At 40.6% G+C, this 17533-nt stretch overlaps 1 protein-coding gene across 1 annotated transcript in view; it reads left to right on the plus strand.

Annotated features, from left to right (window-relative positions):
* Window positions 1-17533, plus strand: part of LOC132888146 (rho guanine nucleotide exchange factor 26-like) — a 156980-nt gene that overhangs the window by 65857 nt on the left and 73590 nt on the right. Inside the window, exons 7-8 of the mRNA XM_060924171.1 lie at window positions 6872-7024; window positions 14076-14205. Of these exons, the coding sequence (XP_060780154.1) occupies window positions 6872-7024; window positions 14076-14205 (283 nt within the window). The remainder of the gene's footprint in view (window positions 1-6871; window positions 7025-14075; window positions 14206-17533) is intronic.

Below are 17533 nucleotides of genomic sequence, written 5' to 3' on the forward strand. Positions count from 1 at the left end.
ACACACACTTTTTTAATTTCATTCTTCATTAGAAATGAGTAAGTTTTAAAAATGACAAATTGTACAGGGGTGTGTGTGTGTGTGTGTGTGTGTAAAACACAATACCTTGAACACTGGTATGACAGCTCATATTACATCTGAAGATTCATAACACACACACTTTTTTAATTTCATTCTTCATTAGAAATGAGTAAGTTTTAAAAATGACAAATTGTACAGGTGTGTGTGTGTGTGTGTGTGTAAAACACAATACCTCGAACACCGGTATGACAGCTCATATTACATCTGAAGATTCATAACACACACACTTTTTTAATTTCATTCTTCATTAGAAATGAGTAAGTTTTAAAAATGACAAATTGTACAGGGGTGTGTGTGTGTGTGTGTGTGTGTGTGTGTGTGTGTGTGTGTGTGTGTGTGTGTGTGTGTGTAAAACACAATACCTTGAACACTGGTATGACAGCTCATATTACATCTGAAGATTCATAACACACACACACACTTTTTTTTAAATTTCATTCTTCATAAGAAATCTAATCTAAGATTTAAAAATGACAATAAATTGTACAGTTGCGTGTGTGACTGTGTGTGTGTAACACACAATGCCTCGAACACCAGTATGACAGCTCATATTGCATCTGAAGTTTCATCTCACGCACACACACACACACACACACACACACACCCCAATTTAAGGCAGCTTTAAACATACCTCACTCTGTCTTCTGAAAATAGCTCACATTCATGACAAATGATGCATATAGTAATATATGTGGTGTGTGTGTGTGTGTGTGTGTGTGTGTGAGTGTGAGTGTGTGTGTGTGCACATGCTCATACACACAGGGTCAGGCTTTCCAGATATGAATCCATCACAACACACACACACACACACACACACACACACACAGAGTAGGTATATTCACAGCATACTGTTAATCTTTTATCAGACTATTGTGTCGAATGCTTTTAAAACACACACACACACACACACACACACTGTAGTTCCAGCTCCTGAACCTTACTCACAGCTTCAAGGTCATGAACCCTCACCAAAGCGTTTCCATCACACACAAACACACACACACTGTTCATGCGCCGAGTCTTCTGACTGATCAGCCATGTTAAAGTTAATGATCGCTAAGAGCTGAAATGTTTATCGTTCCGTTAAAACCGCTCTCCGTCTCAGGCTAATTAAGCGGAACGCGAACCAGTTTTTACTTCCTGCATGTTTGCTCTCAGTGACCCGCCCATGGATTGTATTGAAACCTCGGAAATCTTTCATTGATCACATCTCCATCAGAGCTCAGGCCGAAACTCCCCGCGTGTTAACACTCAGTAACCTGAATCAGCGTCTCTGACACCTGATTCGCCACTCAACACATCCTCGGGTCATGATTTCTATTCGGCACTAAGAGATAAACCATCATGCAAGTGGCTGGCGAATATTTTGCCTAAATGCTTAAATCTGATTGGTCAGAAGTTGTTGATTAATTTCCTATCACTGTTTACATGAATGCGCTTGTTTGAATCTGTTCTCGTTTCTATAGTAACCGCTCCTGTATAAACCTGTATGTTGGTATGATGATGTTTTCCTTTTTTGTCTATGTTTATGTTGAAGTTTACTTTTATAGAAGGAGTCTCCAGTGTCAGTTCGTTGTAAAGCTCTAACTCAGGTTTTTCCGAGGAGTTTGTGATTTAAATTTTTTTTTTTTCCTCTAACATGAACAGTCTTTTTTTTTTGCGATATACAGTTAGGTCCATAAATATTTGGACAGAGGCAACATTTTTTCTAATTTTGGTTCTGTACATTACCACAATGAATTTTGAATAAAGCAATTCAGATGCAGTTGAAGTTCAGACTTTCAGCTTTAATTCAGTGGGTTGAACAAAATGATTGCATAAAAACGTGAGGAACTAAAAGCATTTTTTAAACACAATCCCTTCATTTCAGGGGCTCAAAAGTAATTGGACAAATTAAATAACTGTAAATAAAATGTTCATTTCTAATACTTGGTTGAAAACCCTTTGTTGGCAATGACTGCCTGAAGTCTTGAACTCATGGACATCACCAGACGCTGTGTTTCCTCCTTTTTAATGCTCTGCCAGGCCTTTACTGCAGCGGTGTTCAGTTGCTGTTTGTTTGTGGGCCTTTCTGTCTGAAGTTTAGTCTTTAACAAGTGAAATGCAGGCTCAATTGGGTTGAGATCAGGTGACTGACTTGGCCATTCAAGAATATTCCACTTCTTTGCTTTAATAAACTCCTGGGTTGCTTTGGCTTTATGTTTTGGGTCATTGTCCATCTGTATTATGAAACGCCAACCAATCAGTTTGGCTGGATTTGAGCACACAGTATGTCTCTGAATACCTCAGAATTCATCCGGCTGCTTCTGTCCTGTGTCACATCATCAATAAACACTAGTGACCCAGTGCCACTGGCACCCATGCATGCCCAAGCCATCACACTGCCTCCGCCGTGTTTTACAGATGATGTGGTATGCTTTGGATCATGAGCTGTACCACGCCTTCGCCATACTTTTTTCTTTCCATCATTCTGGTAGAGGTTGATCTTGGTTTCATCTGTTCAAAGAATGTTCTTCCAGAACTGTGCTGGCTTTTTTAGATTTTTTTTAGCAAAGTCCAATCTAGCCTTTTTATTCTTGAGGCTTATGAGTGGCTTGCACCGTGCAGTGAACCCTCTGTATTTACTTTCATGCAGTCTTCTCTTTATGGTAGATTTGGATATTGATACGCCTACCTCCTGGAGAGTGTTGTTCACTTGGTTGGCTGTTGTGAAGGGGTTTCTCTTCACCATGGAAATTATTCTGCGATCATCCACCACTGTTGTCTTCTGTGAGCATCCAGGTCTTTTTGCATTGATGAGTTCACCAGTGCTTTCTTTCTTTCTCAGGATGTACCAAACTGTAGATTTTGCCACTCCTAATATTGTAGCAATTTCTCGGATGGGTTTTTTCTGTTTTCGCAGCTTAAGGATGGCTTGTTTCACCTGCATGGAGAGCTCCTTTGACTGCATGTTTTCTTCACAGCAAAATCTTCCAAATGCAAGCGCCGCACCTCAAATCAACTCCAGGCCTTTTATCTGCTTAATTGAGAATGACATAACGAAGGAATTGCCCGCACCTGCCCATGAAATAGCCTTTGAGTCAATTGTCCAATTACTTTTGGTCCCTTTAAAAACAGGGTGGCACATGTTAAGGAGCTGAAACTCCTAAACCCTTCATCCAATTTTAATGTGGATACCCTCAAATGAAAGCTGAAAGTCTGGACTTTATGTCCATGTCCATTATATAACTATAACTTGAATATGTTTCAGTAAACAGGTAAAAAAAAAAAAAAAAAATTTGTGTCCATGTCCAAATATATATGGACCTAACTGTAGTAACTTAAAGAAAGAAAGAAAGAAAGAAAGAAAGAAAGAAAGAAAGAAAGAAAGAAAAGAGATGCTGGTGACAGAATGACTTTTTAAAGCTACTATCGGGCAAGTGATAGCAGGAACTCACTGATGTTCCATGTAGCAATAAATGGATAAAAATTATGATGTGTTAATTTTTTTTTTTTTAATATTGGCAAATGGTTATAAGAAAATTTTTGGAACAGGAACTCAACTCGGCATCGGGTCATACTAGACCAGCCCTTTTGTTGATTATTTTCCTATCACAGTATGCCCTGCCCCACCCACAAGTGTTTTATTCCTTACATAATAAACTACTACTACTATTACTGCTACTAATAATAATCCTTTGACCTTTATTTTGCGTATTAATAAATATTAATAGCTACTTATTAACCTCGCTTGCGAGGTCTTTACGGGAAAATATCTTACCTCGGTCTGATATTTTCCTGTAAAGACCTCGCAAGCGACATTAATAAGGAATTATTATAGGACTTTTTTTTTTATTTCTAAGATTAAAATTGACGATTATTATACCGAGCCGTCACGCTGCTTTCAGTCATGTCATATTTGTAACGTAGTCGAGTCCCGCATGCAGAATAAACCGCTCACGGTTTCAAAACTGAATTTCTCTTTGCGGTTATCACTTTCTGAACATTCTCCATTGCTCATTTCTTGAAGAACTCGCTGACTCTTGTTTGTCTTTTGGCCGTTTTTGATTCCATTTTGATTTCCAATTCCTTTTTTTTTTGTCTTTTTGTTTGTTTTTTGCAACGTCGAAAGCCGGCAGCTTGGAAAGAAAGTCCATAATCACCCACAGGCATTACGGGAAAATAGTGCCCGCTAAAGAATCAATCAGAGTACATGATTTTACCAGAAGTAACTCGTTCCATATAATGAACAGTTATTCCACGAAATCAGGTCATACACGAGCTGATAGCCGACAAGGAATAACTGTTTTATTCTATCGACATTCACTGGATTTTGAGGAACGGAGCATTTTTATTTTTTGCAAATTCGATACAGAAAAACTTTGAATACAAAACATCCTACAAAATCATTTCCACTTAGAATGTAAACAAACCGGCGGAATGACAGGAGCAATTTGTGAAAAATGTGATAATAATAATAATAATAATAATAATAATAATAATAATAATAATTGTTGGGAAATACAACCCCGATTCCAAAACAGTTGGGACAAAGTACAAATTGTAAATAAAAATGGAATGCAATGATGTGGAAGTTTCAAAATTCCATATTTTATTCAGAATAAAACATAGATGACATATCAAATGCTTAAACTGAGAAAATGTATCATTTAAAGAGAAAAATTAGGTGATTTTTAATTTCATGACGACAACACATCTCAAAAAAGTTGGGACAAGGCCATGTTTACCACTGTGAGACATCCCCTTTTCTCTTTACAACAGTCTGTAAACGTCTGGGGACTGAGGAGACAAGTTGCTCAAGTTTAGGGATAGGAATGTTAACCCATTCTTGTCTAATGTAGGATTCGAGTTGCTCAACTGTCTTAGGTCTTTTTTGTCATATCTTCCGTTTTATGATGCGCCAAATGTTTTCTATGGGTGAAAGATCTGGACTGCAGGCTGGCCAGTTCAGTACCCGGACCCTTCTTCTACGCAGCCATGATGCTGTAATTGATGCAGTATGTGGTTTGGCATTGTCATGTTGGAAAATGCAAGGTCTTCCCTGAAAGAGACGTCGTCTGGATGGGAGCATATGTTGCTCTAGAACCTGGATATACCTTTCAGCATTGATGGTGTCTTTCCAGATGTGTAAGCTGCCCATGCTACACACACTAATGCAACCCCATACCATCAGAGATGCAGGCTTCTGAACTGAGCGCTGATAATAACTTGGGTCGTCCTTCTCCTCTTTAGTCCAAATGACACGGCGTCCCTGATTTCCATAAAGAACTTCAAATTTTGATTCGTCTGACCACAGAACAGTTTTCCACTTTGCCACAGTCCATTTTAAATGAGCCTTGGCCCAGAGAAGACGTCTGCACTTCTGGATCGTGTTTAGATACGGCTTCTTCTTTGAACTATAGAGTTTTAGCTGGCAACGGCGGATGGCACGGTGAATTGTGTTCACAGATAATGTTCTCTGGAAATATTTCTGAGCCCATTTTGTGATTTCCAATACAGAAGCATGCCTGTATGTGATGCAGTGCCGTCTAAGGGCCCGAAGATCACAGGCACCCAGTATGGTTTTCCGGCCTTGACCCTTACGCACAGAGATTCTTCCAGATTCTCTGAATCTTTTGATGATATTATGCACTGTAGATAATGATATGTTCAAACTCTTTGCAATTTTACACTGTCGAACTCCTTTCTGATATTGCTCCACTATTTGTCGGTGCAGAATTAGGGGGATTGGTGATCCTCTTCCCATCTTTACTTCTGAGAGCCGCTGCCACTCCAAGATACTCTTTTTATACCCAGTCATGTTAATGACCTATTGCCAATTGACCTAATGAGTTGCAATTTGGTCCTCCAGCTGTTCCTTTTTTGTACCTTTAACTTTTCCAGCCTCTTATTGCCCCTGTCCCAACTTTTTTGAGATGTGTTGTTGTCATGAAATTTCAAATGAGCCAATATTTGGCATGAAATTTCAAAATGTCTCACTTTCGACATTTGATATGTTGTCCATGTTCTATTGTGAATACAATATCAGTTTTTGAGATTTGTAAATTATTGCATTCCGTTTTTATTTACAATTTATACTTTGTCCCAACTTTTTTGGAATCGGGGTTGTAAAAAAGATACGTTCTTACCATCAAATACTTTGTATTTTTTTGGGTTTTGTTTTTGAGTAGTTTTTATTTCGTCCTCGGTTGGTTCGGCAACACGCTCCGCCATTTTGTTTGTCTGTACTCATGGTCTATGAGCTGATATCCTAGTAGTAGAGGAGCCAATCAGAGTGCGCGATTGCTCATATCCAGTGAATGTGGAGAATAAACGCACACAAACTCATACACACAGTCCTGGAGTTAACTCATATCCTTTGGTGAAGCACGGAAGGTTTGGACACCTTTCTAGGAAGGCTGTAATGTCCGGACCCCAGCTGTGACATCCTGTATTTCCTCTTAACTGACATCTTGTCCAGAAATAGCCTCCAGGTTCACCTGATGGAGTTTGATGTGTGTGTGTGTGACAGGAAGTACAGAATCTGAGGTCACACAGGATTCTTGTACAGATGCTTCCGGTTTATGGCACGACTTCGGAAAAGGCGTGTGGAATTACGCAGTCATAAACCAGCACATCTGTGCATCCATTCAGGACAGAACCGTGTGTGTGTGTGTGTGTGTGTGTGTACGTGCATGGATGCGAGTCAGTGCTTCCAGCGACTAAAGCAGGGATCATCCTTGTCTGAGTCAGGAAAGTGGAATGTAAGGCATGCAGCATTACCCTCCATTACTCTTCTCCTCCCTCGCAGGTTTTTTAAAGAACTCGAGGATAAACACCAGCAGAATATCATCATCGATGACATCAGCGATATTGTGATCGGACACGCCCAGGCAAACTTCGAACCCTATGTGACATACTGCTCGAATGAAGTGTACCAGCAGAGAACATTCCAGAGACTAGCGTAAGTGTCTCACAAAGACACTGTGTCTCAAATCACACACTGTATTTTATCACTGTGATTATCTAACATCAACTTTATCAATTAATGCATTTCTTAGTGAACCTACCGAGTGGGTCAAATCTCAAACGTCTCGTTTGAAACCTGTAGGTTCGAAACTGGTATGTAATGTGTTGAATTACAAGCTGGTTTTAAAGCTAGACCGCCTTTCAGATTTTTCAAGTGTCGGTCATAAAAAGAGTTTTCCCCGACACCTGATTATTTTTGTTCAGTGGAGCAAAAGCTACTGAATTCGAATCACAGACTTCCAATTTTATTAGTTTTTTTTTAATGTAACAGTTAATGAATTTAAGGTCACGTGGCCCTAAATTCTCCGCTATTTTTTCCTGCTTCACCATGACGCAATACAAGATACTACGTCAGAATCAGAAACACTTTTATTGCCAGGTATGTGGACACACACGAGGAATTTGACTCCGGTAGAGCCCTGCACTCCCGCGGGAGTCCCGCGGGACCCGACGCAAAGCAGTGCGGCGTGGGACAAATTTTTAAAGCTCATTGCGGGCGCGGGCGGGAGGGGGAGTGCACAATGCGGGAGCGGGCGGGAGAGGTGATAAGCTGCAGTCCCGCTAACTAAAAACGTGTTTAAAATAAAATGTATAAATTATTAATTTATGTCTATCATATATAATTTGTGCTGGATATTTTATTTGGCATTAATAAAAACATTTTAAGATGCCTAAATTTGCGGATGTGGTCTAATCTCGTGTGTTGGGTATCTCTGTAAAGCCTCAGCTGCGCATGCCGCCTGGCAACGCGCACCCTCGCTACGTGCGCTAGGTGAAGGATCGGTCAGTGGAGAGCTCAGCTAAGCTCAGCATGTTTAATTCCCCAAGCCAATGACAAGAACTTTCGTGAGAAATAACACGAACATCTGCATCATGCGGGATTTGCGGGCGGGAGCGGGACAAAATATGGCAGGCGCGGGCGGGAGCGGGACTGAAAATCATAATTCTTTGCAGGAGCGGGACTGAAAATTCTGTCCCGCGCAGACCTCTAGACTCCGGTTCACTTAGCTCTCATAGTACAAAACAGATAAAAAAGCATATACACAAAACAAACAAACAAGCAAACAACAACAAAAATAGGTGCATAGTGCAAAGTAATCCAGGTAAGTCAAGTATGGAATAGTTAAATAAATATAAAGTATACAGTGTGCACAGAATGACGGTATAAGTGTTCAGATATTTTACAAGTAATATTACTGATATATGAATCTGGATTTTAGCTGTTCATCACAGAGACAGCCTGAGGGAAGAAACTGTTCTTGTGTCTGGTTGTTTTTGCAGACAGTGATCTATATCGCCTCCCTGAGGGGAAAAGTTTAAACAGTTTGTGATCAGGGTGTGATGGGTCCGCAGAGATGTTACCTGCCCGTTTCCTGACTCTGGACAAGTATAAGGCCCAATCCCAATTCTAATTTCTACCCCTACCCCTCCGCCTTCCCCTCCGCCTTCCCCTTGGCCCTTCCCCTTGAAACTGAGCTACAAGGGATAGGGCTTGAAATTCAACCCTTACGTATTGGGATAGCCCTTCAACGATCGCATACGTCATCGCGTACCTCCGTCAGCGTTTACGTTAGCAAAACGCGACCAAATGCGTCATTGGCTGCGACCAGCCGCTACAGTCAGAGGCAGAAATCTCTGCTGGCAGGGTGTGATTTGTTAACTAACACCACTGAATGGGATATCTTTGGCGCTTCGTGCACCACATCCGACAGAATGAGGTGTCAGAACACTCATGTAAACAATAAAAGCGAGAATAACAGAACAAAACGTATGCAGTAAAGCAACCGAAAACAATACTCACTCCCAAAGCTTTTTAGCAGCAGCTTGGATTTCAGAAATCGCTGCTCATTCTCAGCTCGAAAGCGAATCAAGCGGCGTGTTTCCTCTGGATAACAACTTAAAACACGTAAATAATGGAGAAAATACATTTATGACAATCTTTCGCCGCGGGAACCGCCATCTTTCTGAAATCCGCATGAAATCTCGCTGAAATCCGCATGGCATTGTGGGAAATCACTCAAACCCCTTCGTTCGGAGTCAGCTCCAGGAAAATCTCCGTTTGGAGGGGTACAGAAGCCCTCCCCCTTCCCCTACCCCTCCGCGTTAACTGGGATTGGGATACCCCTACCCCTTCACGTGAACGCGCAAAATGGAGGGGAAGGGCCAAGGGGTTGGTCCAAGGGGTGAAATGGGATTCGGCCAAATAGACTGGTACCAAAATTCAAAAAAGTGCTTATTTAAGGAGTTCAAGGCATTTTTGAGACAAAGTCGGCAAACAGTCTTATTTTGTCAATTTGGGTGTGCCGAATTCAAATCTGCAATATGCCGAGCTCTATCTGACCTCTGTTGACCTCTAGAGGTCATTGAACTTTGGGCCTGTAAACGTCTCAGCTGAACCCAGTTTCTCAGCTTTCTAAGGAATGAAATGTACTAAAATGATTAATGAAGTTAGCAAATGGCCTTGTTTGTTAAATGTTTGGGTGCTGAATTCATTTTTCATTTGTAAAACGACATATGACCTCTGATAACCTCAAGGTCATTAAACTTGGCCTATAGGCCTATGCATTTAACGGCATTTTTAAACTGACTTTACTCCCCCAAAAAGAATATGAACAGACAAAAAACAAATAGAAAGGAACAAATACAACGTTAAATGCCAGTCCATGTACATGTGACTTACTTTTCACAATGAGAATGCCGAGGCGATCACCTTACATAACATTGCATTACATTGAGCGGTTATTGTTTATACAAAGCTACTGAAAAAAGGACAGATTCAGCAGCATACAAAATGTGGGGGCGTACAGGGTATACAGGTTAATCAGGGTTAGTATATATGGGAGTTTTTTTCTTTGTTGTTTGTTTTTTGTAAAGGCTTTACCCCGTTTAAAACAAAACAAACAACAAAGAAAAAAACTCTCATATATCCTAACCCTGATGAACCTGTATACCCTGTATGCCCCCACATTTTGTATGCTGCTGAATCTGTCCTTTTTTCAGTAGCTTTGTATAAACAATAACCGCTAAATGTAATGCAATGTTATGTAAGGTGATCGCCGAGGCATTCTCATTGTGAAAAGTAAGTCACATGTACATGGACTGGCATTTAATGTTGTATTTGTTCCTTTCTATTTGTTTTTTGTCTGTTCATATTCTTTTTGGGGGAGTAAAGTCAGTTTAAAAATGCCGTTAAATGCATAGGCCTATAGGCCAAGTTTAATGACCTTGAGGTTATCAGAGGTCATATGTCGTTTTACAAATGAAAAATGAATTCAGCACCCAAACATTTAACAAACAAGGCCATTTGCTAACTTCATTAATCATTTTAGTACATTTCATTCCTTAGAAAGCTGAGAAACTGGGTTCAGCTGAGACGTTTACAGGCCCAAAGTTCAATGACCTCTAGAGGTCAGATAGAGCTCGGCATATTGCAGATTTGAATTCGGCACACCCAAATTGACAAAATAAGACTGTTTGCTGAATTTGTCTCAAAAATGCCTTTGGGTGTCACAATTCTGGATTTTGGTACCAGTCTATAAGTCTTGGATGGAGGGCAGGTTGACGCCAATAATTTTCTCTGCAGACCTGTCATGCATGACATGGTGGGCTTTCCCCGTTCGCGCAAGGCATTGTGGGATACAAATCTGAAACAGGAGAGAAAAATGGAGGACACGAATGAAATGTAAAAGACCGAGTACAGTAACGGAAAGAAAGCGAGAAGAAAAGACGTTACGTTATGTACGAAGGAAAGGAAATGCAGGACCGGACTAATAAATATCGGCGGTCAGCGAGCACCTCGGTGTGATCAGCTGTTCGTTTAGCGACAGAATGATGGAACTGTCAGTGCACGCTCAAAGGGAAACTTGCGCACACACACGGACTTCCTGTGTCTGCTTGACTGCGCGAAGCGAGCGATTTCCTGCACATTATTTGCTTTAATCCCTTCAAATGTCTTAAATAAATTCCCGGATACAGAACAGAATGGCCTGATATTTTGTGAGATATTACAGAAATAAACAGATATCACAATGACCACATTTCAGCGGGAACTAAATTTCACCGATTTTATGGAATCGAAAGGCCACCTAGATTTAAGTTAAATACATAAATATAATACAGACGAAGAGAAACGAAACAAGAGCAAGGGTATGATCGTGTTGCCCTTTTCGTGTACAAAAAACAAAATAATAATAATAACAGCCTGGGGTTGGCATTGTATTGTTTGTTGTGCCAGACTTATTATAGTGTTCTCTGATTCTGAAAAGATCGTCTGTCATGCGTTTGAGCTAATATAATCCAGCTAGCGAAAATAAGTCTTCCACAAACCACCAGGTTGGGTATTTACTTACTGCGTCAACGTATCGTGCATCACCGTGAAGTAGGTTTTTTTTTCCCCCCCCTCTGGTTGTTGAAAATACTTATAGCACTTCGAAACTACAGCATTGATGGGGAAAAAAAAAAAAGATTTTTTCTACTTGGAGCAGGCTTCACTCTTAAATAATTTCTAATGTAAGGGTGCTGACCCAAATGTGCAACTCAATTTCCAAAGAAAAAGGCCGCACCTTGCATATAATGTCCTTTTATTGCACAAACGCGTTTCGGCGTGTGCCTTCCTCAGTGTGCAACAATGTAACCACAAAAACACTTTTAAATACCCACACCCATTACCACACCCCATTACAACAAACCAATGACAATGAAGTATTTAGACCATGTGTCAAAATAATCCTTCAATTGGAAAAATACATTCACAAAACATTACAAACATTATGTGCATATTTACAATTATGCAATGCAGTATAGCCATCAGTACATTATTACCTTCATAAAAAACAAGTCAGGGATAGCTCTTCATTCATCCCATTCGGTATACACGTATTCAAATTAAAAATGTACCACGCCTCTCGCTGTAAGAGATGGTTCTCTCTATTTCCCCCTCGTGGAGACCTGTAAACCATCTCTAGTCCCATAAATTTCAACATACTAGCGTCATGGCCAGCAGACTGAAAATGCCTTGCCACAGATGATTTTTCATCGTTTTTTCTTATTGAGCATTTATGTTCAAAAATTCTCGTTTTTAACTGTCTCTTCGTTTTACCCACATAAAGTATTCCACAAGGACAAGTCAAAAGATAAACGACAAATGTAGACAAACAAGTAATTCTTCCCTTGACTTTATACGTTTTTACTGTTTTGGAGTGCGTAAATTCTTTTTCTGTAAGCATAAAGTTACATGCTGCACAGTTAAAACATTTAAAATTACCTTGTGAAACACGTGGAGGAAAAGATAAAAACGGTTGAGTGAATGCAGGGAAGTGCGACCGCACTAATTTATCACGCAGACTTGGCGCTCTTTTGTAACAACTGCGTGGTAGATCCTGAAAAGAATTACCAATATTTGGGTCACTCTGCAGAATATGCCAATGCCGTTGTACAATAGTTTTCAAATCATTTGAGATATGACCATACGTAGATACTAGAGTGACAGGAGGAATAATGTTAAAACGGTTATGTCTAGCACTATTAGTAAGTAGATCTGAGCGCTGAATATTGCGCACACGCTCTAAGCAATTGTCCAACAAGTGGCCCGCATATCCCCTGTCGCGGAATCTTTCGCACAATTCCCCTGCTTGTTGCTCAAATACTGCCTCGTTGTTACAAATCCTGCGCACTCTCAACAATTGACTATAAGGTAAACTACGTTTAAGAGAAGGTGGATGGTAACTCTGATAATGTAAAAAGGTGTTGCGATCAGTATCTTTACGGTATATTTGGACTTTGAAAAAAAAAAAAGAAGCATGAAATCTGATTATCCTGGAGACCTGGCTATAAATTTGTCCGCTCCTGTTTTTATATTAGCGTCATAGCATCTTAAATCACAGTGCTGAACCGTTACTATTAGAGCTGGGACTTGAGCTCAGCCAAAACTGAGCCAGACACCAAAAAATCAACAGGGTAAAGGATCTTGTAAGGGATTAGCGTCAGGCTGCCAGGTCGCTCCGTTGTGTGTAGCTGTCGATGTTAATTTTAAAAGTAACAAAGTAAATTACACAGGGAAAGGAATACGTGAGTGAAAAATACTGTAGCAAGCGTGCAGCGTGGAAGAAGAGTCTGGCGACAGAAATCTTAGTTTCTCGGTCGTTAGCCTGTGCTACTTGCTCTCGATAGATAGTACTGGATTGACCGCTTTATTAGCATTCGCTAACACTACTGATAAACGCTACACCGGCTGGAAGGTGACTTCACTGCTGCGCTGGCTCACGGTTAAGCTCACGTTGGCCTTCAAGAGGGTCTAGGATAATACATTTTTGGTCCCTTCCTCTCATTATAAATCAAAATCTGATTGGTTAATCAGTCATCTGTCACTTCCTACATAAACATACCCTGCCATGGCCTTCTGTCCCGGCAATGAAGTCCGAGTGAGCAGCTCGAAACTCTTCTCAGCCTCGAGACAACAAACTCAACAATCTCATTGGATAACTCGATTTTAATGTTTTCAGGACAGTAACCCTTTCATTTCTGAAGAATTAGAAGAGAATAATTATCACGAAATTATAAAAGAATGAAATAAATTAAATAAAACATTTGAAATGGTGATATTTTTGGTCTTCTCTGAAGGACTAGAAGGCCCTGACGGTTCCCCTCTGCTTAAATTGGACGCTATGTTACCGTAGCGCTACCGTGAAATGATCAGTTGTTTCGCTTTTCTCCGACATGTCACAATAGTTACCCAAATAAATAATTGTTCTAAATATTTGTATCGCGTCACTGGCGTAGCAGGTTTGTGATTCGGCCACTTTTTGAATCACATAAACTGCTGCTTGGTCATATAACTCCGCCCCTTTTGGTATGCAAAGCAGACTGATTGCAAGAATTGTTCAGCGGCGGTCCACGTTTCGTTAAATACATCGTCTGGCTTGTAACGGTACACTGTATCTCCCTGAATTTCCTACAGTTTCTGTATATCTTCTCTATACTCTCTACAGAAATAAGAGCCCGACCTTTAAGGAGGTTCTGTCCCGGATTGAAGCTCACCCGGACTGCCGAAACCTTCCCATGATCTCTTTCCTGATTCTGCCCATGCAAAGAGTCACCAGACTTCCTTTGCTTATGGATGTGAGTGTTTCTCTCTTTCACACTACGTTACGCGTCATGGTCCCTCCCCAGTCTGAAGCTCTGCGTGTTGGTTCTCGCTCTAACACCCTTCATAGGTAGTGCACTAACAGCATTCGGGTCGAGGAATGTCTTTAACAAATCACTTATCAACCCTTACAAGCAAGATTGTTTGTTTTTATTGACCTCATTTTCGACCAGTTTGCCAATTATTTGCCAATTCCCTCTCTCACCCATCCACCCACCAGCTAGCTCGCGCCGATCACACAGCAGCAAGAAGCGTCTTTTTGTATTTTCTGCTCGTGCTTCATTACCAGTCAGCTGAACACTCAGAGGAAAGCTCTGTCTATCTGTACTGGGTTCACGGTTCGATTTTCCCCACAATACTTTTGAAAAAATAAGAAACGAAGAAAATTTTATTACCAAAAAAAGGCAACATTTATTTTCCTATTCTTTACTAACGTAAATATTTCTTTTGTTCAATAAAAAAAAGGTGCCATACCATAAATCCGGGGACCCGGGTTCGATTCCGACCTGAGGTCATTTCCCGATCCGTCCCCGTCTCTCTCTCCCGCTCATTTCCTGTCCTGTCTCTACACTGTCCTATCCAATAAAGGTGAAAAAAGCCCAAAAAAATTCTTTAAAAAAAACCTTTTGTTTCATTTTTATCCCCCGCTGGCCCAAAGGTCTGAAGGGGGATTATGTCGTGGCGATGTCCGTCCGTCCATCCCAGGAAGGGTGCTCACCTTCTGAAATTGACTCCTCTCAGAATTTTTGGAGGAATTTCACGAAACTTGGCAGGATTCTTTGTTATACGTCGGTAATACGCACATTGTAATTTCGTTAAATTCGGTCACATTTGACCAGAGTTACAGCCCTTGATTAACAAAATTATATTTTGACAATTTCATGAGACTGTGTTTTCCTTCTGAATTTCACCACACTTGGCAAAAGGCATTGTTGTATGTCGGTAATACACATATTGTTATATTTTTCAATTTGGTTGCGTTTTACCAGAATCGTGGCCCTTGATTAACAACCTTGTACTTCCACAATTTCATGAAGGCGCGCTTGCCTTCTGACATCAACTCCTCTCACAATTTTTGCAGGAATTTCTCAAAGCTTGGCAAAAGGCCTTGTTATATGACGGTAATACGCAGATTGAGATTTAATTTTGTTTGTGAAATTTTTCCCAGAGTTTTGACCCTTGATTAAATAACTTCTACTTTGACAATTTCATGAGGGTGAACGTTCTTCTGAAATCAACTCCCCTCACAATTTGTGGAGGAATTTCACCAAACTTGGCAAAAGGCCTTGTTATATGACAGTTATACGCAGATTGAAATTTCGTTTAATTTGGGCAAATTTTACCAGAGTTATGCCCTTGATTATTAACAAACTTGTACTTTGGCAATTTCATCAAGGTGTGCTTGCTTTCTGAAATCAACTTCTGTCACAATTTCTATCCCCCGCTGGCCGAAAGACCCGAAGAGGGATGATGTCGTGGCGATGTCCGTCCATCCCGGGAAGGGTACTCACCTTCTGAAATCAACTCCTCTCACAATTTTTGGAGGAATTTCATGAAACTTGGCAGGATTCTTTGTTATATGTCAGAAATACACATATTCTAATTCCGTTCAATTCAGTCACATTTTACCAGAGTTATGGCCGAGTTACCAGCAGTGGGTATTGTGCTCTCGGACCACTCGTCTTAATAACCAACAATAATTATTTATGCATATTTGTAAAGGTTGGAGTAAAATATAATCGCCTGTTAATGAAAATATTCCTTTTGTAGACATTACAAGTGAAAAAAGTTAATAGCAAATATTCCTTTTCATAAATTCTATGAACATTTGTACTCCCTTCATTTGCTTCTCTTTTCTTGACCTTTCAGCAGTCTGTAAAAAGAGAGAGAGCTCTGATTTCTTGTTAAATCTATTTGTAGTCAATCACGCAACAGCTCTTTCACATTTCAGGTCCGTTTTTTACAGCACTAGAGCTGTGTTACTTCCGCCTATGCTGAAGTCACGTGTACTCCTGCTATTTAAATAATATCGGCTGGCTTTTTTTCATCGTATATCAGATATATTCCATTCAGCTAGCATGATATTGAACAAGTCGATGCATCTTTCTCTTTCAAAATTCTCTCAAAATCTTCCATATTTAGTGAAGGAAACCTGGCGGCCATGTTTGTTTACAAATTGTCACAGTTGCTCGCTAGCGCAGAAGTTTTACATCTCCGACGTGTGACGTCATGTTGTCCTGACAACCATGCAATATCGTAAACCATATAATAATAATACATTTTATTTATAGGCGCCTTTCCGGACACTCAAGGTCACGTACAAAGACAATAATAAAAGCAATCGATAAAATGAAAAACATAATCAAAATAGTGCAAAACATAATAAAACAGAAATAAAGTGCAATGGTGGGGTCATTCCAGTCCCAGATTAAAGGGAATATGCTTGTCGGAAAAGGTGGGTTTTGAGGCGAGATTTGAAGGAGATGATAGAATCAGAGTGTTTTATGTCCTGTGGCAGGGAGTTCCAAAGGCGGGGGGGGGGCCGAGCGGCTGAAGGCTCTTGACCCCATGGTGGACAAGCAAGCAGATGGGAGGGTGAGTTGGATGGAGGAGGAGGACCTGAGAGTACGGCTGGGTATGTTGGTGTGGAGGAGCTCAGTAAAGTACTGGGGAGGGGCGAGGGTGTTGATAGCCTTGAAGGTAAAAATTAGGATTTTATAGATGATGCGAAATTTGATAGGATGCCAATGGAGTTGCTGCAGGACAGGTGTGATATGACTGAAGGAGGGAATTCTGGAAATAATTCTGGCGGCAGAGTTTTGAACCAGTTGCAGTTTATGGATGGACTTATCAGGTAAACCAAAAAGAAGAGAGTTACAATAGTCAAGGCGGGATGTAACCAGGGTGTGGACCAGGATAGCGGTACTGTTGGGTGTGAGGGACTGGTGCAGACGTGAGATATTGCATAAATGAAAGTAAGCTGACCGAGTGATATTATTTATGTGAGACTGGAATGACGCCCAGACTCTTAACCAGGGGGGAGGGGGAAACTGAGGAGTTGTCAAAGGAAATGGAGAAACTGCTTATTTTTGAAAGGGTGGATTTAGTGCCAATGAGAAGGACCTCAGTTTTAGCACTGTTAAGTTTAAGGAAGTTATGGGAGAACCAGGATCTGAGTTCCTGTAGACAATCGGAGAGGGAGGTGGGTTTGGTGGACAGGTAGAGCTGGGTGTCATCCGCATAGCAATGGAAGTGGATGTTAAATTTATGGAAAATACTGCCAAGAGGAAGGAGGTAGATAAT

This window comes from Neoarius graeffei, chromosome 6 (assembly GCF_027579695.1).
Source record: "Neoarius graeffei isolate fNeoGra1 chromosome 6, fNeoGra1.pri, whole genome shotgun sequence".
NCBI lineage: Eukaryota > Metazoa > Chordata > Actinopteri > Siluriformes > Ariidae > Neoarius > Neoarius graeffei.